The sequence below is a fragment of the Phytophthora ramorum genome (assembly GCF_020800215.1).
Source record: "Phytophthora ramorum isolate Pr-102 chromosome Unknown Phyram_PR-102_s0007, whole genome shotgun sequence".
In the NCBI taxonomy this organism is placed as follows: domain Eukaryota; phylum Oomycota; class Peronosporomycetes; order Peronosporales; family Peronosporaceae; genus Phytophthora; species Phytophthora ramorum.
In genome coordinates, this window is record NW_027150653.1 from 1,848,934 (window position 1) to 1,876,209 (window position 27,276).

At 54.4% G+C, this 27,276-nt stretch overlaps 11 protein-coding genes across 11 annotated transcripts; 6 read left to right on the top strand and 5 right to left on the bottom strand.

Moving 5' to 3' along the window:
* Positions 1–357: 357 nt before the first annotated feature.
* On the top strand, positions 358–2,363 carry KRP23_8579 (uncharacterized protein; the record flags this gene model as incomplete). The annotated part of the gene is made up of 12 exons (XM_067894035.1): positions 358–365; positions 435–507; positions 604–633; positions 704–805; positions 875–1,078; positions 1,152–1,302; positions 1,369–1,442; positions 1,518–1,568; positions 1,657–1,789; positions 1,867–1,957; positions 2,023–2,113; positions 2,187–2,363. The coding sequence occupies 12 exons, from the start codon at positions 358–360 to the stop codon at positions 2,361–2,363; spliced, it is 1,185 nt and encodes a 394-aa protein (XP_067743508.1).
* Positions 2,364–2,884: 521 nt separating this feature from the next.
* On the bottom strand, positions 2,885–4,539 carry KRP23_8580 (Sideroflexin; the record flags this gene model as incomplete). The annotated part of the gene is made up of 10 exons (XM_067894036.1): positions 2,885–3,045; positions 3,128–3,217; positions 3,291–3,403; positions 3,470–3,540; positions 3,615–3,724; positions 3,798–3,903; positions 3,975–4,093; positions 4,178–4,296; positions 4,360–4,429; positions 4,506–4,539. 10 exons carry the CDS (start codon positions 4,537–4,539, stop codon positions 2,885–2,887), a joined length of 993 nt encoding a protein of 330 aa, XP_067743509.1.
* A 688-nt stretch (positions 4,540–5,227) lies between these two features.
* KRP23_8581 (Ubiquinone biosynthesis protein COQ9-B, mitochondrial) lies at positions 5,228–6,486 on the top strand (the record flags this gene model as incomplete). The annotated part of the gene is made up of 3 exons (XM_067894037.1): positions 5,228–5,481; positions 5,573–6,080; positions 6,166–6,486. The coding sequence occupies 3 exons, from the start codon at positions 5,228–5,230 to the stop codon at positions 6,484–6,486; spliced, it is 1,083 nt and encodes a 360-aa protein (XP_067743510.1).
* Positions 6,487–6,635: 149 nt separating this feature from the next.
* KRP23_8582 (Radial spoke head 10-like protein B) lies at positions 6,636–8,402 on the bottom strand (the record flags this gene model as incomplete). Its single annotated transcript, XM_067894039.1, has 3 exons — positions 6,636–8,057; positions 8,132–8,194; positions 8,259–8,402. 3 exons carry the CDS (start codon positions 8,400–8,402, stop codon positions 6,636–6,638), a joined length of 1,629 nt encoding a protein of 542 aa, XP_067743511.1.
* A 2,810-nt stretch (positions 8,403–11,212) lies between these two features.
* On the top strand, positions 11,213–13,791 carry KRP23_8583 (putative protein phosphatase 2C 54; the record flags this gene model as incomplete). Its single annotated transcript, XM_067894040.1, has 3 exons — positions 11,213–11,276; positions 12,244–12,318; positions 12,452–13,791. The coding sequence occupies 3 exons, from the start codon at positions 11,213–11,215 to the stop codon at positions 13,789–13,791; spliced, it is 1,479 nt and encodes a 492-aa protein (XP_067743512.1).
* A 554-nt stretch (positions 13,792–14,345) lies between these two features.
* Positions 14,346–16,092, bottom strand: KRP23_8584 (tRNA pseudouridine(38/39) synthase; the record flags this gene model as incomplete). Its single annotated transcript, XM_067894041.1, has 2 exons — positions 14,346–15,862; positions 15,951–16,092. The coding sequence occupies 2 exons, from the start codon at positions 16,090–16,092 to the stop codon at positions 14,346–14,348; spliced, it is 1,659 nt and encodes a 552-aa protein (XP_067743513.1).
* An 87-nt stretch (positions 16,093–16,179) lies between these two features.
* Positions 16,180–17,590, bottom strand: KRP23_8585 (DNA primase large subunit; the record flags this gene model as incomplete). The annotated part of the gene is made up of 2 exons (XM_067894042.1): positions 16,180–17,254; positions 17,352–17,590. 2 exons carry the CDS (start codon positions 17,588–17,590, stop codon positions 16,180–16,182), a joined length of 1,314 nt encoding a protein of 437 aa, XP_067743514.1.
* A 522-nt stretch (positions 17,591–18,112) lies between these two features.
* Positions 18,113–19,384, top strand: KRP23_8586 (uncharacterized protein; the record flags this gene model as incomplete). Its single annotated transcript, XM_067894043.1, has 4 exons — positions 18,113–18,229; positions 18,309–18,560; positions 18,633–18,891; positions 18,972–19,384. 4 exons carry the CDS (start codon positions 18,113–18,115, stop codon positions 19,382–19,384), a joined length of 1,041 nt encoding a protein of 346 aa, XP_067743515.1.
* Positions 19,385–19,686: 302 nt separating this feature from the next.
* Positions 19,687–22,669, bottom strand: KRP23_8587 (Cytochrome P450 704B1; the record flags this gene model as incomplete). The annotated part of the gene is made up of 4 exons (XM_067894044.1): positions 19,687–19,704; positions 19,781–20,018; positions 20,091–20,878; positions 21,857–22,669. The coding sequence occupies 4 exons, from the start codon at positions 22,667–22,669 to the stop codon at positions 19,687–19,689; spliced, it is 1,857 nt and encodes a 618-aa protein (XP_067743516.1).
* Positions 22,670–22,994: 325 nt separating this feature from the next.
* On the top strand, positions 22,995–24,191 carry KRP23_8588 (Vacuolar protein sorting-associated protein 16-like protein; the record flags this gene model as incomplete). Its single annotated transcript, XM_067894045.1, has 1 exon — positions 22,995–24,191. The coding sequence occupies one exon, from the start codon at positions 22,995–22,997 to the stop codon at positions 24,189–24,191; it is 1,197 nt and encodes a 398-aa protein (XP_067743517.1).
* Positions 24,192–24,474: 283 nt separating this feature from the next.
* KRP23_8589 (putative 2-oxoglutarate dehydrogenase E1 component DHKTD1-like protein, mitochondrial) lies at positions 24,475–27,252 on the top strand (the record flags this gene model as incomplete). Its single annotated transcript, XM_067894046.1, has 1 exon — positions 24,475–27,252. The coding sequence occupies one exon, from the start codon at positions 24,475–24,477 to the stop codon at positions 27,250–27,252; it is 2,778 nt and encodes a 925-aa protein (XP_067743518.1).
* Between the last annotated feature and the right edge of the window lie 24 nt (positions 27,253–27,276).

The window sequence follows — 27,276 nt, forward strand, 5'->3', positions numbered from 1 at the left end:
CGACGTATCTTTCAGCGACACGCTCGTGCAATTGAATTCGAGCAGTCTTGGTGGACAACATGCCGGCGAGCGAGCGGGACGACGCACAGCTACAACGCCGCGTTCGTGAACGTGCGCAGCGGAGCGTCGAGCAGGGCTCTTGGACGCGCTATCGAAGCATGGCTACATGTATGAACTGATTTTGGTGGATGCCGAAAAGTATGGCACGTCTTGGATGGGGTGCACCCAGCAATGGACTTCAACTGATCCTATTCTTATCCGTCCACTTCAACATGGGTAGTTTCACGCTCTTGCTACTGTACTCAGGGCGGGGATTCTTGTTCTGCTTTGCGTTGCTTCCAGCGTAAGCAAATCGCGATGGCTGCGTAAGTGGGCAAGCCTTCCCAACTGGCGGAAGTGATTGTTGATTAGACTAATGCGTTCATGTGCTGCAGCGCGGCTGTCAAGAAGCTCTCACGGTACTGCTGCGATAACTGCGGTGGAGCAGACCTCTACCTGTATTGCTGGGTAAGTTGGGTATCAATCTGCAGTCGTAGGAGTCACTGCCCTCGTCGTTTCTTGGCACGGTAATGATCCTGTGTTTTCGGTTGTGATGGTGAGCAGAAAGGTTGTCGGCACGTGCAGAACATCAAGGTGCGTTTGCCTCTGGGATTTTAAATTTTATTGCCTCGCGCTCACAGCTGCAAGTCGCATCGCCGTACAGACATTCTACGCCGAGACCAAGTCTATTCAGCAAGAGCTAGAGATGCTGCGTGTCACCATTTACGAGCAAGAAGTTCGCTTCCGGGAGTACGAGCTTGAGTTGGTTCGTACGATCCATTCTCTTGCGCTTTGAATATTTTGGTTCGTGACGTGGCCCCGTTCATGACTGCAGAAGGAAAAGCAGGAGAGCTTGCAGTTTCTCGTCTCCCAAATAAAGAAACTCCCAAGCTTTTATCCGGCTCAATCTTCTGACGACCTCGCGGCGATCCCAACGGGGTTGCCATCATGGTCGCAAGTTGCTGCCAAAATGGTATGGCAGCAGTTCGATGGAGACCATGATAACAAACTCACCTGTGATGAACTCCGCCGACTCAAGGTTAGTTCGACTACGTCTCGCGTGCACGTGTTATATTGACTGAAGTTGCGTTGATTTTTGCTGAATGGATAAGGATCAATTGCGAATGAACCACGAAAATATTGACGATGTTCTACCAGATTACCCGGCAGAGCCATTGACAGCTCGGAGCTTCCTAAACCTTTACGAGTGTGGAGAGGGTGCAAAATTGTCTGACGATCTTCGTTCTCTTGGAATTCTATGCGGTACGGTGCTAAGAGCAGAATCCAGAGAGTCGTGGCTCTTGACATTTGTTTTGATCGGTTTTGTAGGATTATCGGAGGCACTTTCGCAGTCGCTTTCAACCTGTGATGCTGCACTTTGTCGAATAGCAACTGAATCTCGGGTAAGACAACATTTTCAATTGAGATACAAAACAGCAAGTGTTAACTCGAAAGATGCTCTCTGTCCATTCGCGAAGCAACTGCAAAAGGAACGCGATCACTTCCAGAAAGAAATTGACGAGAGTAAGGTAAGATCATTGCTGAAAGTCCTTTGAAGCGTTCGCGTTTTTTAAACGTAGTCGCTGACAATTCTGCACTGCTATTCAAATTTCACAGAGAGCGAAAACGCGCCTGCGGGAAGTCTTCGCAGCCTCAAAGCAATCGCTGGAGGATCAAGCACGCGATATCCTTGAATTTCAGCAAAGAGAGGCCCAAAACGATCTTCAGCTTCGAATTGCCGACGAAAAAGGTTTGTCAATGGACCATTCGCTGGTGTGTTGAGTGCACCTAGATTTCACAGAGAAGATATGTTGTTTGAACTCCCAGCTGCAGCAGATGCGGCCACGCTTTCGAAATCAAAGCGCGAGCTGTCTGCAGCCAAACACGCGTTGCTGGACTTGCGAGCGCTGGTGGACGAGTAAGATTGTTTACAAACTCTTGGGCTCTTGGACTGTGGCTAATATCCACTACTGTGCCTTACAGTCAAATAACAGAAAAAGAGAAGTGGCAGCGGTACTGCTGGGAGCTGGAGGACCGGCTTCATGAAGCAACGAACGCAAGCCATGTGAAAGAGGTACGGACATTTTTTTTTACCTTACTTTTGAGAAAGTGTGTAGGTTTTGACGTGCGTGGGTGTCGTTGTACAGCGAGATCTCTGGCGAACGAAGGATGCCAAAAAGGAAGAGAGCCGAAAGAACATGCTCTTATACATCGAGGCGCACAAGGGCAAGCGCCACTTTGAGCGCCCTTCTGAGCCTGCTACACGTCCCGAAACCACAGTTCCAGATCACGAACGGGCAAAAGCGAGCAACAACAGCGACTAGCACCTCTCGCTGAAAGTAGCACCATGCACAAGGAAGACATTCGACCACCGTATTGATACGTTTTCTATCTCAATTATCATGCCCCCTTGAACAGCGTTTGGCACAGCTGCATATGGTTGTCCCCCTCATCCAGAAATGATTGGTGTCATGACCCTCCCTACGCAGGGAAAGTATGAGAGGCGGGGCTCTAATGCACTCCGGATCAATCGTCTAATCATTGGGGGCTCACAGCTTTGGTTGGGTCGGAAAAGTGACGATTTTCACGGTGTGCTGTACATAAACCACTTCAAGGTGAATCATTCACCGGATCAAACTCAAGTTCAAAAACAAACAAGGAAGTGCGCGTGTATTCATTCACCTCTGCTACATGTTGCCAGTGATGATCGTTAGGCTATCGTTAATGGTGAGTCGAACGGATACGCACCGCCTGCCGTGTTTTAGGCACGGAGCCTCTGGCATACCATAGCACAACAACTGCGGTGTTTCGTGCGCGGAAAGTCGTGTAGATCATGCTTTCGCAATCAGATACCCTTGTTGTAGATGAAGTGGCGAATGGGTTGACCATGGCGGTCCACCCGAGACCGGAACTCCTCCTCAACGCTGTCTGCCGAAATGGTTCCATTCTGTGGGAAGAGAGCCACAGCGCTCGGCATGGCGCCCCACAGGCACAACGTCAACACGACTGCGTCAATTCATGCAGAGGTACAAGACGTCAGCTGAGTCTGAGCAAAACACCGATTCGTACAGATAACAAATAAACATACCGAGTTCAGCAGCAAGTTTCGGGTACTTGGCCTGAGGCATGATATTGTGCTTCTTCATGACCTCGTACAAGTACGGTGGGAGCAGCAGAACTGTTTGAGTTGGCAGTAGTGCATGGATTAGCAAAACCGTAAAGCGAGTAAATATTGTATGGTGCACACGTACTTGGCATGGGAAGAGCAACGCGTGTAAGCGCTACCTCGCCAAGGGACTTTCGTCCTGCAGCGATAGAGCGTCCGTGCACGTCTCCATGCTCATCGATGATGTCAATGCCTTCTCTGCGAAGTATTAGCACGAAGTGAGTACAGTAGCATCGTGAATTCGCTATTCAGCGAACAACTTACTGGAACTCGTTGAAACGCATGGACACCGCGTTGAAAGCTCCTGCACTAGCCACAGCAACGAATGGCACCATCTAGCAAAAAGAAACGTAATACGCCATTAAGATTGAGTTCATTGCGTAGGCGACATCAAACACTCAGCATTCACCTTTCCCAAGAAAGAGCGCGTGCTGGGAGAAAGTCTCTTGGCCTTCTCCACCATTTTGCCCAGACCGACAGCCGTCGAGCAAGACACAATCGTTGCAGTTCCGTACGACTCTGGATGGGAGAAATCCAGTGCAGTAATTGTGAGTACAAGACATTTGCGGTGGACATCTCTCCAAATACATACTCAAAATGGTCGAGTTGTCCTGCTCGCTGCTGGCGTTGCGGTTGGCATAGTTGAAGCCGGCACTGTAGCTTTGGTTCACCCATTGCCAGAAGATCGTGTTTGCCAACTGCAGGTACGACACGAAAAATGTAAGTAGCTGTCCCCTGCAGAACCCACCATTGCATCAATTTATCCTACCGTGGGTGGTGCTAGCAGCATGCCAACGCAAATGGGAATGTTCACCGGCACGAAAGCCGACAACCGAAATGGGAGCGACACCGTCTCACCAGTCTGAGGGTGCACCGCAGCCTCATAAGCTAAGAAAATAGCGCAGCAATTGTGCCCACAAAGTCAGCAGACCCAGTCACATTTCAATCGCTTTCATGTTGCATTTCTCTCACCTTGGCGCAAGTTCCAGAGCTCAGCATCCTTGAATTGACCCGGAGAAAGGGAGCCATTGCGGAAGCCCTCCAGCGTCTGCGTCGCGTGTTGAATCTGCTCTGAGGTGAGGAACAGCCACCTGCAACAAGCCGCAACATTAGCTTCCGATGCTAACATCGGCTTTCGATGCTCGTTGACGTACTTTGGCGACACGAGCTCTGCAAATTTGCGCCAGCGACCGACGTACGTCGAGGTATCGTATCGCGGCTTGTCTGAGCAACGGGATCAAAAGCATTTTAATCAGTAAGTACGTTGATAAGCATCTTGCTTTGGCGTGCAGGGTCGTACCAAGCGAAAACGGTGGCACTTGATCGTCAGACATTACAGTTGGCTTGTAGAGTTCGCTGCTGCTCCGCTTGCACTTGTTGCAGTTGCTGTGGGTTCACGAGTGGGAACGAGCCAGCACTAGCGTTGTCACCAGGTTGGTTGGCCCAGGCTTCACGCATCCTGCGGCATTATCCCGGTCGTCTCTCCATCAAGTCCAGCTTCACTGAGCCACGTCAGTGCCAGGGATGCTTCGCACCACCGACAGATGGTTCCATACGGTTCGTGTTTAACGTCCGAGAATTAAAATGGTTTTTTGAATGCAGGTATTATAACGACTTTGCTTAGCTGCACCGTTGCTACAAGTGTTGCAAAGTTCTGGACATTGGTGCACCATTCACGAACAGAGCCATGGATTTCTCTAGTGAGGCAGGTTTGACGCGACCTCGGCCGCGTCGGCTTGTGGCAATAGCCACCAGCATGCGCTTCATTCATCGTGATTACCGTAAGAGCACAAGTTCAAGGGCTTGTAATGCTGCTGGTATCGCTTTGAGCGATTCGCTCACTGAGAAGGCCACTTGAGCCGTTTTCTTCTCTTCTCCCGCGTCTGCTGAAGTTGTCGATGGGCATTCAACCACAGATGAATACATTACGTATCATACATAGATTCACTAAACATTGTCACTCTTTCGGGGAACCCCAGCATGTCACTTGCGAAACGGGAGGTCAAAAAGTGACTCGCGATCATGGCGTCCAGGAGCTTCATCCGCCGCTCGGCGCGCATCGCCGCGGCCATCAGCAGCAACCGCAGCGTCGTTTGTTCCGCCTCCATGTCGGTGGTGGGCCGCCAGTGCTTCCAGGCGACGCCCGCCACTGCTCAGATCCGTTTCCAGAGCACACAGGCGGCTGCCAGCAGCGAAGAAAAGGCTCAGCCTGAGGCTGCCGTTGACCCGGAGCAGCGCATTTTGGCCAAGGCAATCAGCCACGTTGTGGTGCACGGGTACATCCTGTTCCGACATCCTGAACTTGAAGGCAATATACCCGCCGTTCTAACGTCCTCTATGGCGGCTGTCAATTGCTGTGTCTAATAGATGGACCATTGAGGCTCTAGCTGCGGGCGCCACTGACCTCGGCTATCCATCGGTGGCCCACGGCATGTTCCCGCGTGGAGCTGTAGAGTTGGTCGAGTACTTCATGGACTCATGCCATGACAAGCTGCGCAAGACGCTCATTGTCAACACGGAGAAGCTGCAGGCCATGACGGTGGCCGAACGCCTCAAATTTGGTGTTCGCATGCGTCTTGAAATGCTGGAGCCGGTGCTGGCGACGTGGCCGCAGGGTATGGCGGCGGGTGCTTTGCCGCAGAACGCTCCCAGCACTGCAAAGAGACTGGCGAAGATCTCGGATGAGATCTGGTACTTCGCAGGTGACAAGTCCACGGACTTGTCCTGGTACACGAAGCGCGCTATCCTCACGGGCATCTACGCCAGCACGGAGCTGTTTATGCTGAGCGACAAGTCGCCCAACTTCCAAGACACGTGGGCTTTCCTGGACCGCCGCGTCGACGAAACGATCCAACTGGGAGAGCTGCCGCAGAACGTACGTGCTCTGTGAAGTTATTTACCCTGCAAACTCTGTCAAGATTTGATCGCTAACCGACTGTGTGTTGTCTCCGTTTGACCAGCTGAACGACGTGGCTGGTATGGCTAGCATTGGACTGCAGTCGGTTTTTTCTGCTGTGACGTCACTGGCAGGACCTCTGGCTGGACAGATTATCTCCAACTCGCCCCTGAGCCAAGTTCCCAACCCAATTTCAGCCGTGGGAAGCGTGATTCCGCCCTCGATCGTCTCGGCTGTTGCATCGGGACTGCCGTTCAGTGGCCCGGCCTCCGTGTCAAGTTCAGCGGGGGATGATGCCATGGCTTTTAAGTCCAAGGATCTGAAGGAGATTAACGATGAGCTGGAGAAGCTCGGTGGCATTGACACGAGTGAGCGACGAAGCTAAATCAAGAGGAATGTGTGACTTGGATCGATCCATTGGAAGTGAATGAAGAAATGCTCGCAGAGGCACACATTAAATTCAACAGCAACACCTCCAAAAGGTATTTCTTGAACTCAAATGTTTACCTGCTAAGCTAACTGCCCGCGATTTTCTTAAGCCGCTTCATCCTCCTCGTTTGATTCATCATCGCCTTCATCCTCGCTCGCATTACTTCCATCGTTGTTGTCGTGGTCTTCCTCCTCCTCATCGGCACTTTCATCGTCCCCATCGCTGCCGTCGTCGTCACTGTGCTCCACCTCGCGTTGCACTTGCTCCATGAAAGCCTTTTTGGCTGCCGCCTGCGTCTCGCGCTTCTCGCGGCGCGCGCGCTTCAGGTTGTCAATTCTTGCTCCCTGTTCACGCTTCATGCGAGCCTCTTCAGCGTCCCAGAAAGCGTACTGCAGATCCAGGGCACGTAAATCATCACGCACACGGAGAAGCTGCCGATACCAGAGTTCCTGTCTCCAACTGGCCTCTGCCTGCTCCCGTTTTACAAGACGGATAACTTCACCGAGCAACAGCGGCGGCCAATCCGCACGAAAGACCTCGCGTTTGTCTGGGCAAAACAATCGGCCTTTTCCGCATATACGATTGCATCGCCACGTGCCGGTGTACGAGTATCCAAGAGCGCTGGTCTCCGTTCCCTGGCCGTGGCGCATATTATTGTAGAATTCTCCTTCGAAAACAGCACCACTCTGAAGCATCTGCTGTCTACCCACCCCGCAGCGTTGCCCACGCAGGAATTCGCCTTCATAGCGGTAGCCACGCTCCATTTCCATCACGCCGAAGCCATGAAACTTGCCGTCCGCGAATGTGCCCGTGTATTTGACACCATTCGGATACACCACAGTACCATTCCCGCTTGGCGAGTTGTGGACGAATTCGCCACGATATTTGCCGCCATCGGCAAAGGAGTAGACCCCAAGAACACCATGCATTTCTCCATCTTTCCAACGTCCGTTGTAGGTGAAAAACGCATGCTTCCCGTGTGATTCGAGCTGGCCTCGTACCTGTGGTGCTAATCCTGGTGGGGCATTCAGCACCGGCACCTCCGGGATAATCTCGAGCTTGTCAACTTCATCTTCCTGATTGTCGCTGGCTTGGTTGGGCTGGAATTTTGCTGGAGGTTTTTTCATAACAGTGATCGCTGCTTGCTGCTGCCGTTTGCGGGCAATATCTTCGTCAACATGAAAGGAACAGTCTCGAAATGCTCGCTGCAGTAACAATTGATTTTTTTGACGTGGCTCAAGCGCTTTCGATGCGTCTGGCGCTGCCAGATCAGCGGGTGGAGGCTTCATGACCGCCTCGTAGTGTTTTTGGTGAGCAAGCATGCGGATTTCTACCGTCGATAACTGCTCCGGTACCGCAAAGAAGGCTTGCTCAAGTCGGTTGAACAGCACAGCGCTCCAGCGGTTGAGCTGAATCTGGTTGGACTTGAGGAACCATGGCGCGAAACGAGCATGGACTTCTGGTAGACCCACGCGACGCAGCATCCGGTAGTAGAAGACACTGCGTGGGTCTTCACCTTTGACTCTCTGTCATGAGCAAGCACGCACAAAAGCTTAACAGGAAGATGCGATGGAACAAGCATCACTGTATAGAGACGTACGCGCTGGTAAGCAATTAGACTCTTTCGGTCCTTATGGATGAGTTCATTGATCTGCTTCACAAGCTGCCGAGCATTCAGTGAATTTTCCCGTGTATTACTACGTAACACAAAGAAAGCAATCGCGTACATTGTGCAGTTCGCGCTCCACCCGCTTCTTATCCTCCAATTCCCTCCGCAGAATCTCCCGGAGGTATCGTTTCCGAGCCTCCTCGGGCGTCTCCTTCCTCGGTTTCTTGCGGTCGGGCCACAGACTCCGCACAGCCGACGCCATGGCAAAACTACGATAGTCGCTGCGGCGATGTAACTGCTTGACGCCTACACTCTAACTAATCTAGGATGGATCGATTGATTGATGTCGGAACTGACGAATCGAGATGTCGGAAGGTTTTATAGTCACATGCACATGGGACCCCCAAGGGGGAACGTGCTTGCAACCTCAAACACCTTACTTTGGTTTTGCAATGCTTTACGTTTATGAGCGGCTTCATGTCCATGATAGGGATCGAACACCGAGCGAGCTTGCGATTGAGACAATACATGTAGCGGAACTTCAGCGGTGTGAAGCGAGGTGAGGGACGTTCTCTCAGTAGCGTTTGAATACATATTTGCTTCAACATCCGTCAGGTGGCGTCCGAAGACTCCCCCGGCTTTCAGGTTTAGCATGGAAGTTTTTACATCAACGAGAACGAAACGAAGATGACGACGAGAAGCTCCTGCTCCACAAGATGAAAAGAAGAAATGAGCAAGACACAGCTCGAGTTTGTCTTTGATTTGACTGGACCAGCTTCGCCCAAAGATTGACTTGAACTGAGTATTCAGTATTTTGACCAATCATGGGAGGACGCTGAGCAGAGCGTCAAGATGGTCCTCATGAATGTGGACAATCGAGCCGCGACCTAGCGATAATCTTACGGGACCCAGCGAGATTGGAGCACCACGGTGTAGGCTTCACCGCTTGAGAAACCAGCCGCGAAGAGATAGTTCCTGCCTAGCATGTGCTCGTTCACCAGGTAGATGTTACGAGCCCCGTTAGTGTCTCGGCCGCACACGTAGCCGCAAGTGCAGGCACCTGAGGACCTTCTGTCTCGTTAACCCGCGGTTGATTCTCCCGCAGAACGAGCAGGTCTTGCTAGTGAACGGCTCCGTGCACACAATCAGTCGGCCTCCGGTCCTGACTATCTTCTTCTCCAGCATCTTCTGAACTTGTACAGCGACCAAGTCAGCATCATCCGAGCCATCATCCTGGAGATGTCGCGAGGACGGGCATCGGGGCGATTTCGGCGTCGTACCATCACCGACACTCGGGACTCAGGCAGCAACACCTCGTGGTAGGTGAGGGATAACCACTTGGTGACCTTCTGATGGAAATCCTCCACTCTACGCTTGATCTGCTGGTGCGTAGCGTAAATGGTCTTGTTCATTCGCTGCCGCTTGCGCTTGTTTCTCTCGCGAGTCTTGCGGGTCTGAAGGGGGTCGATGGACGCGAAGCACCTTTCGATCTGCCTCTCCACGTCGTACACGGCCACAGCGAATCCGTCCGTGTCATAGATGGAGATAAAGTCTCGTACACCAGGATCGATGACACAGACACGAGAGCTACCCGAATCTCGGGACGCACAGATAGAACTTGCCGGTGCGTACAAATTGCAGGCGTACGGCTGCTGTCGCCTGGGGAAAATTCTCTTTGGTGTCGATGCCCTCTTCGGTGCTTTTGTGGAAGCCGAAGTATCGAAGATGGAAGCGAGCTCACCCGTCCAGATAAAATCTGTTGCTTGGATCTCGATGGACGTAGAGTTATCCTTCCTTGTCTTCCGACGGAGACTTCTAGGTGCGTGGACCGGTAGTTGCAGCCGTTGAAGTGCATGATAGGAGGCCTACGCCGAATGGATTGCTTTCTGAAGTCTAGGAAGACCGAATCCAGCACTTTCGAGTGCACTTCCAAGTGATATGCTAATAGGTAGTTTGTGAGGGTTCGTTTGGTACGGATTGGCCGGTACCGACGTGAGAGCTCTTGATCGCTCAGCCAGAAACAGTCCTCACTCGATTGCTTCACGGCTTCATTCCAGACCGCTCGGTGCGTGACGAACATCTTCTTCAGGAGTTCACGCAGCTGAGGAGTGGAGTTGAGGCCAATCTTGATGCAGCTGTTGACGGCGTAGTCGTGGAGCATTGGGTCGTCGAAGTCGAGGTCGCGCATCGGAGACGGACTGGTTGCTGAGGTTCCTCAGACCAAAGAAGGACGTGCCCACCAGTGGAAGGGCAAGTTCGCCCCCGGGCTCATCGCTCCGCTCCGAGAAGTCCTCGGCAACGGGTAGCCACACCTCCTCGGCGAGCCCCTCGACGTCTTCATCCCACCAGGCTGGTCGATCCATCGCTTGAACTTCTTGGGTCAAATTGCGGATGAGCGGCCCATGGCACTCGTCCGGTAGTCGGGGAACAATCGAGACTCGATTGTCTTCGGGCACGCGCTCCTGGAGACAACCGTCGCCCGCGATGTCGGCGATCCGCACCGGTCGGTGCCGCGGGAATTGTCGATTTTGTGATAACGCTCCTCGCAAGGCACCCACCTCAGCCTGAGGCTCCGGAAGAAATGTACATCCTCTCGACGAGCATTGTGATACACCGCAGTGATCGCAGTGACTTGCGGACTTGAAGCCTCCCGATCCGCGGGGATCCCGCTGGCGACAGGCATCATGTCACGGATCGAAAAAGGGCGATCGGCAAACAGGAATCCGCGACACAAAGCTTCCTCGGCGGGCGCGGCCAGCATTGCGGTCCACTTGTCCAAGCTGCTCCAAGCTGCTCCATAGTGCAAGGGCCCGAAAATCCTGCACCGAAATGGCTTCGCCGCCCGGCCGTTTCATGTCGGGTTTTTGCCAGTCACTTGAATCCCCGAAGTTGGAGCGTGGTCCCACCATAGATGCCAGAACCGGGTGGTGATACTTGTAATCTGTAAAAGTGATGATGAAGTAATGTCAACTTTTGGGAAAGGGGGTAGGGCACTGGCCAATAAGTCGCTCTGACGATAGGGTTCCGCGCGCCTTCCGGCTCCGGCACGTACAGCAGGAGATCTGATTTTGCATGGGCACGCCAAGATCGGCCGCGGCTCCGGGCGACCTCGAGCCGCTCCGGCGCTGGCGCTCCGGTGCGGCACTCGAGTCGGCGCGAAAATCCATGTGCGCCGTCGACGTGAGCACACCACGCTGCCGTGTGTCGATCCCGTCGGCACCGACCGGTGCGGATCGCCGACACTGCGGAAGGCGTCGCTCCGCGAAAGTCCCGCCGGTCGTTCCGATCTTCGAACTGGGGGGCACCAACCCTGGCGCACCATGTTAGGGTTGAAAGCGTCCGCGCACGTAAGCGCGTGCTATTCTTGCTGTTAGTCACGTGCCCGTGTTGACCTGCAAGCCAAGGCACTCACAGGTTGCCTTGCAAGTCAAGGCATCTTATCTCGTCGCGAGCGCCAACCTTCGTGAGCCTTTGCCGGCGTCGACGGTTGCAGGTGTTCATGTTGAAGTTGCCTTGCTGTTGCCTTTTTCGCCCGCTGGTGTGAACTCGGATTCTCAGCCGGAGGCAACTTGACGCGCGCGTCAACGGAGCGGGCTCAAGTGCAAGCCGCTGGCGCAATTACAAATTTTACGCCGCGTGGATATTGCGTGCAAGGCGGGGCAGCGCCTGTTGCTAATACGGCGGCGGTGACCGCCCCAGCGACATCTGGCAAAGGTTGCCAGGCTGCGGCCGGAATGAAGTTGCAGCAGTAACTCAAGCGCAGCCTGCGCTGCTGCAGCGCTGCCGGCGAGTTCGCGCGGCCTGCGCGGGGAAACTGTGCGAAACTGGAGCGGCGAATTTCTGCGTGCCGTCGTGGCAGCGCTGCCGGCGATCAGACAGTGGCAAGCAGGTGGTTTTGCAGGGGCCAGTGTGATTGGCTCTTGCGGGCTGGCTCTTGGGCCCCGTCTGCGTGCAGCCACGCCAGCTCGCACAAAAATATCGCCGGCCTCATTCGGAAAGTGGAAACCAAGACAGCAAGTGGCCCCGGGCTGCCCTTCCTCGACCAACGCTAGCCCTAGCCTTCGCGCCCGCATCTGGTGGAGCGTAGAGTTGCCGGCCAGCAGCTCCCGCTACATCTTCCTTTCCGCGCCCAGCCACGGACGCCGCCACTCACTCCAGCACTTTGCACCCCTTCACTGGTACGTCAAATTGTCGCGATTATAGTGGCTAGTGCCCGTCGCCCTGTATGAAGTTGAAGGGAAATACAAACTCTTCTTGCTTCCCCCACTTCCGATTTTGCACCCGAACTAACCGCCATGTCTGTCCGCGCAGCCTCGTGCACGTCGCCGGAACTCGCCGAGTTTCGCCTCCACCCAGCAACCATCCGCTTCCCCAAGCTCTCCATGGGCTGCCAGACGTCCAAGGACGTGCTGCCAGCCAGCCCCAGCGAGCAGCGCCCCAGCCTTAGCCACATCTTCCTGCAAGCCGCGTCCAAGCAGCAGGCCCGCGACGACAGTGGCGTGGGCGCCCACCGCGCGCCAGCGAGCGACTCGCACCGCGACGTCTTCAGCATCTTCGGGGAACGCGGCATGTCGCTCGAGGCCAGCGGCTCGGTGGCGTCCCCGTCAGCCAGCGACAACTGCACGCCCGCCAGCCCCAGCGGCAGCATCTTCTCCACTGCCACCACCGCCTCGGACACCGAGCGCACACTGGTCCTGCACCGACCTGCAGGCCAGTACTTCCCGCAGCTTCGAGTGAGCTACGGCATCTTTTCCGACACGGGTATCCGTAAAAATAACGAGGACAGACAGACCAGCACCTCACGCACAGTCGACGACGAACTCGTGGCCTTCTTTGGCCTGTACGACGGCCATGGAGGCCCTGAGGTGGCCGAGTACTTGGCCGAGAACCTCCACGAAAACGTCTTCAGCCACCTCTGCAAGCCGACCAACGAGCCGGAATCTGCACAGAGTTTGCAGACGCCGGACCTGGTGCTAACCGACGCCGTCCGGACAGCTTTCGCAGCTACAGATGAAGAAATTTTCAAGCGACAATTGCCGAGTGGGTCCACCGCTGTGTCGGTTGTGGTGCGAGGCTCCACAGCGCTGGTATCTTCGGTTGGAGACTCTCAGGTCGTGCTGTCCACCAACGGACAAGCCACGGACATGTGCATCGCCCACACACCCGAGCTTTCCAGTGAACGAGACCGAATCCTCGCAGCCAAAGGACAGATCTCAAAGGGCCGAATCTACGGCATGCTTGGCGTGTCTAGAGCCTTTGGTGACATTGATTTCAAGACCGGACGAGGAGAGTTCAAGAGCAGATTCAACGGTGACCTGGTCAGCGCCACGCCCGACCTGGTTATCCACGAGATCAAGAGCCAGGACGAGTTCATGGTACTTGGCTGCGACGGACTGTACGACGTCATGGACCCCCAGGACGTCGTCAACTTTGTTCGTGCCAAGCTGGGGCTGCACGGAGATGTGCAGCACGCGACAGAAGAGCTCGTGAGCCATGCCCTCGCACTCGGGTCCACAGACAATGTCAGCGCCATCATCGTGTGCTTCAACCAGGACGAGCAGGAGGTTCTGCCTGTGACGCCCATCCAGGCGGCGCAGGCGGCCGAGGCTCAGAAGAAGCGTGCGGCCGCGGCGACGGTGGACTCGGTGTGAGTCGTCACCAACTACCATCCTCCATCTATCGAATCAAGGAAGCGACAACAGGCAGCAGCAGCACCACACATGTATTATAGAAAAAGAAGTCGCTGCTGCCGCCAGCCCGTGTACTATAAGTTAGTTATCTAGGCCGTCCAGGCCGTGCAGTATTTACTAAACAAGCTCTTGTTTGGCATCGTTCGCTCGCCTCGTCAACTCGACAGTGTCAAGTGCCCCAAAATGAGCTGCAGCACAAGCGTTGCTGGCGAGGAATCAAGTTGTTTCAGCAGAGATAGCAGCGGCAGATGAAACAGTCATGGTCTGCTGAACCCAGGCCTGCAACAGCTTGAACAACATTTTTTGTAAAGCTCACTTCCGGGAGACATGCCTTGCAGTAAGATCGTTATTCGTCGACGTCCCGTCTTATGGGATTGACTGGCCAGCATGGAGTGCAGAGTTCGTTCGTGTATTATCAGCGAGTTCATGGGATATCACTGTAGGAAAAATCAACATGGGCGCGTGTCCAGCTTTGCATTCGCAGCGTACCGCCAGCAGTTTCCTCTATCAACGCATCAGGACGATGACGTAGCGACTGCGTGTGCAACTGCATGATCGCTGGTCTCGGTCTTGATCTCCTTGACGACTTGCATCGCAGACTCCCCTTGCTCCTCGCGTCGGCGCTTGCGCTCCTGAGCTATGCGTTTGCGCTCGTCGACGGAGTGGCCCGTGTCGCGTTTGGCCAGCGGCAACGTCTTCCGCTTCTTGGACAACGGAAGCAACGGACTCACGTCCTTCCACTGCAGCATGCTACTCTCGTCTGTTAGTAGGTTGCGTTCCCGCATGAGCCGCTCCAGCTTGGGTGCGTAGTGATCCAGATCCTTTACCACCAGGCCAGCACTTAGACGGAATGCCTCGAGGGCATCGAGGTGGCTGCGCAGCATGGCTGCCTGCACGCAACGCTGCTCCCACGTCTCTGTGAGCTGTGCGTGCACCTGCAACAATGCCAGCGGCGTGTACTCGAAACGCGGGCCAGATCCTTCTGCGTCATCCGGGTCAGCGAAGTAGCACTCGTGCAGCACAAGTGGCAAGTCCGAAGCCATGTCGTACTGCGGCTTGCGTGGAGTCTGTGCGATGTCCAGCAGCTGCGGGATAATGCTCGGCTCCTCTCTGCCTGACCCAATCAGGAACAGCACCTCCACCATGCAGCGCACTTGGTGCCAGAGGAATGCACGGCCAAAGACCTCGCAGCGATACATTTGCTGGCTCGGATCCTCGGCACGCTGCCCTGGGCATTCCACAATCTCGAACGAGCGTACATTACGCTCATACACATGGCAGTTTGGATCGATACGGCAGAAATTACGGAAATCGTGCTTTCCCACGAGATACTGCGCAGCAGCGCGCATTTTCTCAATATCGAGGTCACGACGTACGAAAAAATAGCGGTACATACGCGCCTTGCAGTCGAAGCGAGCATTAAACTCCGGGCGGCAGGACGCCACCGAGTACACTCGGATGTCGGCTGGCAGCGCGCGGTTCATGTGCGAGGCGTAATCCACCTCCGTAAGCGTCTTGATCTCTCCCGTCGTCAACCGCACCTGGAACTTCTCACCAGGTCGCACATCGTCGATCGAGGGCGCGCTGAGCAGCTCGGCGGTGGCCGGCAGATTCGAGCGCATGCGGAGCGCCACGACTTGTCCAAAGGCGCTGACGCCGCGGTCCGTCCGCCCGCAACGCGAGTACCCAGCATCATCAACATTTTCAATGAGCTTCGAGCGCACCAACGCTTCCAGGAGATAGCGCTCCACCGTCTCGGGCATGTGGTCCTGTCGTGCGAATCCGGCGTACTTCTCTCCAAGGTACAGGAACTTGACTGCCACCGCACGCGCCGTGTAATTGCTCATGTTAAATTCGCGCTTCTTCTTTTTCTTCTGCTGCTGCTGGTTGCTGGTTCCGCTTTGAGCATTCTTCTGCTGCTTCAGCAGCTGCTTCTCCTTCTTCGTCTTCTTTCGTGCATCGGTAGTCTTGGCCTGCTCCAATTGCGTTACCGGTACACGCATCACCTTGGCAATGGCATTGTTTACCACCTCTATTAGCAACACACGAAAACCAAATTGCAACGCAGTAGCAAACAGGTTAGTGCCGTGTGTCATTTCGAGTTATCTGGCAGTGCATACTTGGTCCAACAGAGTTGCGCAGCTCGTGCAAAATGGCCAAAAGCTGTTCTGGCGTGGCGTTACTGGTGCGGAGAGCGCCCAAATCTCTCGGCGGCGAGGGAGACGCAGCCACCACCGGTGCACTCGACTCGGTCGCGTTCATCCGTTCAGACTTTTGAGTGGAAAACAGACAGCCAATCAAAATAGTTGAATTGTTGAACTTTTCCAAAATTTGATGTAGCCATCTGTGTTAGCCAGCTCCGGCAAGCATGCTCGCGTCGAGATACGCGTTCGGATGCATCACGATATTCGCGCTAGAAGTCTGTGCAGAAGCGTCTTGGTGAGCCGAATGCATGGCGTTGTATGCGAATTGAGAAGCTGAAGCGTTGAACTTGTGCGTTGCGTCGAAAAATGCTCGGCATGCGCTCTGACAATGTCCCGTGGATGCTTGCTGCGTGATCTCCATTGTTGGTTGCAATGGTAAACCATGGCGACGCAATTCCTCTTCCAGGGCTGAGCGACCCCAATGCTTGAATGGACAGCCGTGGTATTGTCCGTGACTTGGTGCGCTGCCGGAGATGATCTGCTTGCAGTCCAAGGGTGCATAGTCCTTTCGGGAACCTTCGAGCCCGTAGCTGTGTCGAATGTGGTAGGTATACTCCTTGTCGAACTTGGCGGCTGCTATCTTCTTGATAAACTCGGTGCGGAAAAATTGAATACACTCGTGCACTGAGAACCCAGCACCCTTGAGAAACATTCGGTACTGTACACGCCCGTCGTACTTGAGATGGTGATTCTCGCGCAGCTTGCGGTGCAATTGCTTCATACACAACGGAAAGTGTTTCTGAGCAACACGATCAATCTCCGACACTTCTAGTTTAGGCTGACCCACTTTCTTCGTCATTGAGCTAGCAGAGCCGGCCAGGATACGAGCTTTCTGCAAAAATCCATCAAGTATCGGTGTCAGCCGTTCCAACTCCGCCCCCTGCGCAGGTATGGCGCACTGCATGTCTCTCATTTGTTCCTCCAGACACCGTCTAAAGTGGTACACAACCACGGTTCCCATTTTTCGAAGGGGCACCAAGCAAAACCCATCGCAAATTACCACCTCGCGGTCCTTCACCAACGCTGGGGCTTCCGTGAAAGGTACACGATAAATGCCTTGCTGTGTGATGTCGCTCTTAGGGTTGTCTGCATTCAGCAGTTCATACTTGATCCCTTCACTTGCTAACAGTGCCACTGCAGTGTATGGTGGCAGACTTGTAAGGCGAGCAGTGAAGAGCTTGGCCTCAGCAGTGAGCAGCCAATCCCACCCGCTTGAGGCTCTGTGCACTTGCACACATCAAGTGAACATTGCAATGAGCCATCGACTTGAGCAGAAGACTTATAGAGACCTTTACATCAATGAAATTGGAGTTTTACCTGCAGAATGCCAGGCGCAGCGCGTAATGGGACAGCAGGTCTGTATCTGAGAATTCCTGGAATTCCGCGACTTTGTTCACCTGGCATTTTGGCGTCTGTGGAGTCGATTGCGACGTCCATCGAGCTGCAATCTGGCTCAGTAGCCTTACGCGCTTGTGACCCAGCTCCTCGAAGTCGTCCAGGGACACGCGCTGCTGCGGAGCACGGCGATAGAAGCTGAGCTTCGAGCTCGACGCCATCGACTTTGACCAAGTGGCGTTTCTAATTGGTAGCAGCCTCGGTCGTTAGAAACGGTTTAAAATATTTTGTGAAAACTCTATTGTCATTTTTGCTTGCACCAGAGCTTGAGGCTGGATTTCATCAATCACCATCTTGTGTTCGACAGCGTCGACAAGAGCATGCCGTGCATTGACTCCAGAGTTTTCAAGTGCTGATACATGTAAACGAAATGACCGACGCGGCGCGCTCGTGATTCGCTTCGACAGTGCCAATGTACTGATGAGCGGTAGCACTATAAACGATGCAGCTTTCCGTCAGGGCTCCATGGCTTGAGTCGTGGAGAATTCTATTGAATGGTTACTTAGCTACGGTGGAGCCCGAGGAACGCGGCCATCACAAGTGGGCGTGCAAAGTGACCCGTTGAATGTTTACCCTATTATAATATTTTCCAAAAACGTGGGGTGGAGAACCAACGAAATACTCTAAACCACCAGACAGTCGCAGTCAATCATTCACACAATTCCTCCTCCTCCTCCTCCACGATGCTCGAAATCCCCGTGATCGACCTGAAGCACTACAAGGCTACCGGCGACAAGACCGAGTGCGAGAAAGCTGCCGAGTCCCTGCACAAATTCGGCGTCCTCTGCGTCCGCGATGAGGTCCGGAAATCCAACTAACCTATTTGCCATACCTCAATTGAATTTAGACTGATTCGTTGCATTTCGTGTACCCTATAAGCGAGCAGCAGACAACGACAACGACACGTTCCTGGACATGATGGAGCAGTACTTTGAGTCGACGGACTTTGTGGAGGACGCCCGACCAGAGTATCATTATCAGGTTGGCGTGACACCCGAGCGCAAGGAGCGTGCTCGCAATCACTGTGCTCGTGCCGAGACGCTGGACAAGCGCTACGCACCAGTGTCTTTGTGTCCCCCCGAAGCAGACAAGAAGAGCCGCTTCTTTTGGCGTGTCGGTGAGCGCCCTGTGGTGAGTTGAAGGAGCCACTCTGAAGTGGTTGCAGAATGAAGAGCGATGACTTGGGTATTTGTGTTTGTGCAGAGTACCAACTTCGAAGAGCTTAACGCGGAGCCAGTGATTCCCAAAACGTTTCCGGAGTGGGAAAACGTCATGAACATGTGGGGCGGCAAGATGCTGGATGCCATCACAGACCTTGTGGAGATTGTCGCTCTGGGACTCGATCTGAAGAAAGAAGCGCTGGTGGACCGCATCAAGTATGGCCCGCATTTGCTGGCTCCCACAGGCAGCAACTTCAACGTTTTCAACCAATTGAACGACGTGTTGGCGGCTTACCACTATGGTGAGACTTGTGAGCTGGCACCTAATAGCAGGTATTTTAACACCAGTGAGCTCACGACTTTCTGGTAAATGATACTGTAGATCTGAACCTGCTGACTATCCACGGCAAGTCGCGCTTCCCTGGTCTGTACATTTGGCTTCGAGATGGCACGCGTACGGCCGTGAAGATTCCTGATGGCTGCCTCCTTGTGCAAGCGGGCAAACAGATGGAGTACCTGACGGGTGGATACGTGCAAGCGGGTTTTCATGAAGTGGTGGTGGCGGAGTCGACGCTCGAGACGATCGCGCAGCGCAAAAATGCTGGAAAGAGTCTTTGGCGCGTGTCCTCCACGCTCTTCTCTCACACGGCGTCTGACAAGACGCTGGAGCCTTTGGGTCGCTTCGCAACACCAGAGTCAATGGCCAAGTACCCGCCTATTCTTGCGGGCAGCCAGGTATTGGAGGAGCTCTCTAAAATCGAGCTTGGTTCGGACTTCACCCTTCATCGTGAATAGGTTGTCTGTCCCGAATGCGCTTATCGCCACCAATTTCGTTCGACTGTTAAGGACCGGTGTATTATGAATGCCAGACAACAACTAGTTGAGTGTAGTATTTTGAGCTAACATGTCAGTAGCCGTAAGTGTCAGGTGTGGAGATGCTCGCGCTAATATCTTGTTGCATAAGTTCATGCGATGGAGCGGGGTCCAACTATGATAGAGTTCCTGGAGGACGTTGGCGTGGCTCAACAACGTGGAGGCTCACAGAATAGATGGTATAGCTACTGTATCCTCACCAGTAAATTCAACTAGCATGTGCGCTATCCCGTATAGATGATCTGCTCGAAATCAAAGACGATGGTAGCCTGTTAGTTTTGCTGGATGACACAAGGACAAAGTAATAACAGCCCTCACCGATCCAGGTGGCACAACTCCATTTTCGCTGTCATGAAGCAGACACAGGCTAGCAACTTCGAGGCGCTTGCCTTGCACGGTGCTCAGTAGCTGCTGGCCTCGGTATGTGCTGGAAGTTACGCCATGCGATTTTCGCACTGTTGCTTCGGCGTTTGTCGAAAACACCTTTTTACCGTACATGTCCTTGGTATGCGCATGCTTCATATCGCTTGTTAGGTTTTCCATTCGTTGCACTTCCCTGCCAAACCAACCAACAGCCAACCCGTGCTGTCAAATCTCCGCTACAGAAGAAAATGGTATTAAAACGTACGTTTTCCGATGATTGTCGTTCGCTCGCATGACCACGTAGCGCTTCTCCATCAGTTTCTCTTTAACCTCAGCAAGTTCCTGTTGCTGCTTCTCCAGTAGCAGAGCGCGTTTGTTTTCCTTGAATCTTTCAAACTTTGCGGTGCGAAGTGCGCGTTGATCGCGCTCCATGCTATCTGCACGAACGAACACATTTTTTGCATCCTCGAACAGCTTTAGTCGGGCCAGATTCTTCTCAGTGTTCTTGAGCTCGAGCAGCAGCTTCGAGAACTTGACGTGAGGCTCCTGCAGTTTGGTCAGATAGGTTTCTAGCTGTACTCGCTCCACTTCCTGAGTCTTTCTCAGCTCCTCCTGCTTGAGTAAGATTTCACGCTCGCACGCATCCGTTCGTGACTCACAAAGAACGTCGCTGCGTTGCTTGGCTAGCACAATTCCTCGACTGAATTGTTGTTTCTCCTGGTATTGCCGCCGGGTCTCGTACGTGCCCTGCATCTCCACGAACTCGAGCTTGATGAGTCTAAGACGGTCGCGCAGCAAGATAGCCTTATCGTACTTCTTGGTGTTCACCGCCAAGTCACCGAGCAGCTCATCAAGCTCTGCGCGGATTTTCCTGAATATCGTGCATTGGTCGTGCTTGTCGATGATGTCGTCTGGGGAAAAACCAAACACAGCAAACACATCTACCAGTGCCTTAATGTCCATCGGGTTCTTTTTCAATCCTGCCGGAGCCTTCGGGTCAAGCACAGTTAGCTGTTCTGCCTTCATGATGGCAAACTGCAGATCATCTCGCAACTGCCAAGGCAGAAACACACGAGAGCTTAGTTGTTGAGTCAATGAGGTCGCACCAGTAATCGAGTTACCTGCTGCTTATGGCCCTCGTCCATGATGAATCTGCAGCACGTAGCAAGCTAACAACCAACACAGAATAGCTGAGACCTCGAAAAATGCCCAAGCACGCGTCAATTTTGCGTCGCCTAAAAATACGTGTAGGTTTCACGTGGCATCAACGCAAGCTGCGCCATGGGTCATTACTTATGCACTGAGAGGAGCGCGATCACGGACACGCACGGCTAATGGGCCTTTGACCGGAAGCACAAAGGAGAAGTCGTAGGTGATCTTGAAAGGGTCTTCCACCATCTCGATGTCGAAGCGACTGAAAAGCACGGCCATGACGGTTTTCATCTCCAGCATAGCGAGACGCATGCCGATGCACTTGCGTGGGCCCGTGCTGAAGGTGATGAATTGCGGCGGTGTGATGTTCTTCGGCTCACCGGTTTTCTCGTCGAACCAGCGCTCAGGTTTGTACTCGGCGGCATCCTCTCCCCACACGCCTTTGCGTCTAGCTGCAGCGTACTTCGACACGACCACCACAGTCCCCTTCTTGATAAACGCACCGTCCGTGAGTGTCGTATCGCGCGTCGTACAGCGATACGTGGACACAGCTTGCAATCGAACACTCTCCTTCACTGCAGCGTCCAAGTACGCCAGCTTCTGCGTGTCTTCCAGCGTCGGTGCGTCCATTTCGCCTGTCAAAAGCGTGGGCAGCACTGATCGGATCTCTTCACGGATCTTTTGCAGTACACGAGGGTAGCGATTCATCATTACGATGAGCCACGACAGACTAAAAGACGTCGTGTCTTTCCCAGCGATGAAGAAGTTGACAGCCGTGTCCTGAAGCTCGCGTGGGTCGGCGGCCGCGTTGTCTTTCATTAGCAGCGTCAGCAAGTTCTTCTTTTGATCCCCCGACGACTTCTCACTAATGGATCGGACCATGATGTCGCGCACCATGTCGTTGACGGTTTTCATGCTTTCTCGCAGACGCTTTTCAGCTCCAACATTGAGAAACCGTGCCAGCTTCCACATCCACGCAGGGGTCTGGAAACGGTTCTGCACAGCGTGCAGTGCAATGTCCAGAGGGTGATGCTCATCCTTGAAAACGTCACCACCGAGTTGGTCGAGCTCCACCCCAAAACCGATTCGGGTGAATACATCGCTCGTGAACTTGCCCAGTAGGGACTTCATGCTGACTGTCTGCTTACGCCCGGCAGATTGTGCGAGGACATCTCGAAGTTGTAGAGTCTTTTCACGGATAACCGGTTCCATGACATCACGAATACTCTGCGTCGAGAAGAGGTGGCTAGCAGCTCGACGCTGTTGTTTCCACTTGTCTCCGTTGACGTTGAGTAGACCATTGCCCAGCACATCGAACGAGATGTCCCCGAGGGTGCCACCTTTCTCGAACACTTGAAACTGGTCTACGAAGACATCGTGAAGGTCGTTGGGCATGGAGAGCACGACCCAGGGCGGTTGGAACAGCAGTTGAAGGATCCATGGCTGGCCACTGCTGGCGTCGGTTTGGTCGTTGATCCAGTCGCTCATCCGGTAGCGATTGAAAAGCAGCACGTCCAAAGTGTTGCCGAGAACCGGGAGCGTTGAGGCTGGACGGAAGAGTTGCTCCATGCCTGGGTCCGGCATCGGGACGGGCAAGTTGAGGATCTTCCACGACGCGTACACGACAGTCAACGCTCCCAGTGCCATGAGCACAGATTGTTGAGCTCCATCGTGACTTGTACTTGACCACATTGAAGTGGCAGGGCTGGGAATTGAATGAGTCGGTTGCTTGCGCTGTCGAGAGCAAATTGGAGAATGGCAAAGCGAGCTGTTAATGCAGACTCAGCCGAGAGCAATGTGCTCTCGTACCGATGAAAGCTGTGTTGGGCTACATGAAGAGGAGGTCGGTGATGACACTAGCATGAAAAGCTCATTGTCGCTGATTGCACCAGCAAGTTGCCATGAAGTGAGTTGCAAACAAGTAGACGACCAAGTCCCGCTTGGCGTGGCATCAATTTAGATCAGATGGGATAGCCCCTCACTTTCAACCAAGCGTCGTCGATCTGCGATCTCGGTTATGGGGAATGCTTGGAGCTACTATGCGGGGAACAGCGATGCGTTCGACAAGACTGCGTGCTTGTTGGCCGGAGATGCATCGCACGCCTGCTTGTCATTCTACACGGTGTTCAGACGCAGCGCTGCCAAGGTTGTGCTGCAGCAAGAGGCGTCTGGACTGCCTTCGGAGCGTGAACAAGTACTGTTGGCAATCGAGAACTGGATCAGCGAGGCCTCTGTCTTGTATGACCAACATGGAGAATTCCCCGTTGCGGTGGTGATGCAGCAAGAATTGACATTCGATACGAGCGGGACTCGAGTATCCCGCCAAAGCGACGACGAGAGCGTGCCGGCCACGCTGGAGGAGAATATACTTAAGGGCCTGTGCGCCAACCCACTAAGCACACCGGACAGTATCTACAAAATCATGGTGCAGCTCGGCAAACGACTCGGAGGCGACGAGTTTCTGCGGGTGGTGGGTAAATATCCGCGAGCAGCTCGCTTGTTCGCCAGCCAGCAGCTCATTGCTCGCTCCGACGTGCACAACAACTTTCAGATGAGCATGCTGCAAGGAAACTACAGCCAGGCCGCAGCAGTAGTGGGCAAGGCAGCGCTCGGCGACAGTGTGCTTGAAACGAAGCGCAATCGGCTAAAGGAGGTATGCAAGTTGCTGCAGGCCTCACTAGACAGCTCCACGCCGTCCATCGCCTCATCGCTGTCCTCAAGTACTAAAGAGCTGCACGAACTCTCCTCGTCTCGAGCTGCAGACTCGTTCAACCAAGTGATGACGAGCGAGATGCTGTCGCTGCTCGAGATGCAGCGGTCGATGGAGCGAGCGCTGGCGGTCCCCGCCGGACTCCTCGTGGGAAGCTCCTTGGTGGAGACCATCCAGAAGCTTGTGACGCTGAACCCCGTGCACCGCCAGGCTCTCGTGCTAGCTGTGGACTGCGCCGAGCAGTACAGTGTCGCCCCACGGCAGTTCTGGTGGACGCTACTGCGTGTGCTTGCCCGGACCGAGCAGTGGGAGACGCTGCTGGCCTTGGCCGGAGCCATCCGCCCGCCCATTGGATACGTGCCGATCGTGGAGGTGATGCTGGACGATGACCAGCTGGAGCTCGCTCGCAACCTTCTGGACGTCGTGCAGGACCCGCAGGAGCGCGAACAAGTGCTGGCACTGCTGGCAGAGGACCAGGAACCACTTCAACTTGACACGTTGTAGCAAAAAAAAAATGCTTGGTCCTTTTTTTGCCTAGCTCCGCTTCAACGTCCGATTTGTCTTGCTCTTTGTATTTTGCCCCGATTCGTCCTATCGACCGTTTGGATTTCGCGATTCCCATCATTACGTACATGCCATACCACAGGTCAGCTTCAGTATGTTTTCCGCTAGACTCGCCTCACTTCAACGTATGCTGCATCGTAGGTAGCCGTTTTGGTCTTTTGACTCCTTTCATGATCCGCTGAATCATTTGTCATTCTGGCCTCCAAAGTCCAAGTCTCCTGCGATGCTGCGCCTCTCCGGTCTCCTGACGCGCCGCTGCGCACAGCGCAATGCTGTGCTACTGCCCAAGGCGCCCTTCTCATCGGCCGCGTCGCTCGAGGCGCTGGCTGCGCAGTCCATGGCCACGGCCTTCCGCCAATCCGGACACCTGCAGGCGGACCTGGACCCGCTGCAGCTCCAGCCGCGCATCGCCGTCGCCAGCCTCGCTGCTACCAACTTCCAACCGCTGCTTGCTTGCCCTCTGGCCGCTGCAGACTTGGCCGGAGTGGTGTCGCTGCCCGCGGCCAACGGCCAGCAACTGTACGACGAGCTGCACCGTGTCTACTGCGGCAAAACAGGCTTCGAGTTCGAGCACTTGACGTCGGCAGAGGAGAAGAAGTGGCTAGCCACTGCCGCTGAAACGCTGAGCGCCACGGAAGTGTCGCCCTCCGACCTACGCAACGCTTACTCCAGCATGCTGCGTGCTGACGTGTTCGAGAACTTCATGGCCAAGAAGTTCGCTTCATTCAAGAGGTACTCGGGCGAGGGAGCCGAGTCCATGCTGCCGGCAGTAGAGACGGTGTTGCAAGCCTGCACGACCTCTGGTGTGTCGGACGTGGTCATTGGGATGCCGCACCGTGGACGACTGGCGCTGCTCGTTGGGTCGCTCGAGTACCCAGCACACAAGATCTTCCACAAGGTGCGCGGGTACTCGGAATTCCCCGACAGCTTCCGTGGCATTGATGACGTCTCGTCGCACATTGCCACGACGGTGGACAAGAAGTACACGGACAAGAAGGTGCATGTGTCGCTTGTGCACAACCCCTCGCACCTGGAGATCATTAATGCTGTGGCGGCGGGAAAAGTGCGTGCTAAGAATGACGATGACTCGAATACGAATGCGATGGCACTTCTGCTACACGGCGACGCGGCATTTGCTGGGCAAGGGTGTGTTCCGGAGGCGTTGGCTTTATCGCAGCTGCCTGACTTCGAGACTGGCGGATCGGTGCACATTATTGTGAACAACCAGGTGGGCTACACGACCACTTACCCAGACGGCCGTGCCACAAGGTATGCTTCTGACGTCGCCAAGAGTATTGAGGCACCGGTGCTACACGTTAATGGTGAGAGCATTGCGGACGTTATCCGAGCGTGCCGTCTTGCCGTGGCGTACCGCAACCAGTTCCACAAGGATATCGTCATCGATTTGATCACTTTCCGTCGTCATGGACACAATGAGGTGGACGAGCCACGCTTCACGCAGCCGAAGATGTACGAACGTGTTGACCAAGCTGAACGGCTCCCAATTAAGTTCGCTCACGAGCTGGAGGCTGTGGGTCTGGTCTCGCGCACCAGCTTTGAGAAGACTGTCGAGCGCCTACACGACCACCTTGAGAATGAGCTGAAGAGGGTCACGGGTGATTCAGGTTACAAACCCACCGAGATTGATGCATTCAAGGGGAAGTGGTCAGCGATTACGCAGCCTAGGCCTGGCGACTTGTATGTGAACGACGCAACTGGTGTCGATGTCGAGAACCTAATCAAGGTCGGTCTCGCGTCCGTAGAGCTTCCCGAGCGTATTCGCCCTCACGGTCGCCTGCAGCGTACGCACATCAAGTCGCGTCAGAAAATGTTGGAGGTGAAGGTCGGCGAAAGTCCTGAGGATGTGCGTGTTGATTGGGCTACAGCTGAAGCTATGGCCTTCGGCACCTTGATGCAAGACGGTCACTCGGTGCGTCTCACCGGACAGGACTGCCGTCGTGGCACTTTCAGCCAGAGACACGCAGCCTTCACGGACCAGGAAACCGAGGAGAAGTACTTCCCGTTGCAGCACCACCTGCCCAAGACGTCGAACATTGTTGGCAAGCTAAGTGTGGTCAACAGTCACCTGTCGGAACTTGCTGTCATGGGATATGAGTACGGCTACTCTGTTGAGAGCCCAGACAATCTGGTGATCTGGGAAGCACAGTTCGGAGACTTCTTCAACGGCGCACAAATCGTGATCGATCAATTCTTGTCCAGCGCCGAGTCCAAATGGATGCGCCAATCTGGCTTGATGCTGTTGCTGCCTCATGGCAATGATGGAGCTGGACCGGACCACTCGAGTGGTCGCGTCGAGCGCTTCTTACAGCTTGTTGACACGCCAGGGCTGACACCGCGCTCATCTCTGAAGGAATCGGATTCGGGTGAGCCTGTGTGGAAGCAGTTCCAATACGACACCAACATGATTGTCGTCAACGTGACCACACCGGCGAACTTCTTCCACCTGCTTCGTCGTCAGCAGCAGCGCACGTTCCGCAAACCCGTGGTCATTATGGGTCCTAAGATGTTGTTGCGTCTTTCTGACGCAACGTCGCCGCTGTCCGAGATGGGGCCGGGTACAGCTTTTCAGCCGGTGATTTCAGACCCGACTATCACGGACCCGTCGCAGGTCAAGAAGGTTTACTTCTGCTCGGGCAAGTTCTACTACGAACTCGCGAAGGAACGTCTTGCGCGTTCGAAGAACCCCGAGAGCATTGCGTTGGTCCGTTTGGAAGAGCTGGCCCCATTCCCGTTCGAGCAGGTCGCAGATGAGCTGGCCAAGTTCGAGAACGCCAAGAAGTTTGTCTGGGTGCAAGAAGAACCACTCAACCAGGGTTCTTGGACGTACGCACAAGCTCATATCGAGAAGCTGTTGGGCAAGAAACAGCACCTCGAGTACATTGGCCGCGATAGCCTTGCCGCCTGCGCCGTCGGGTTGTCCAAGCGCTCACATGAGCAGTTGGAGGTGGTACTGACTGAAGCCTTCGGACAACAAAAGTAGATGAGCGGATAGCACTAGGAGACG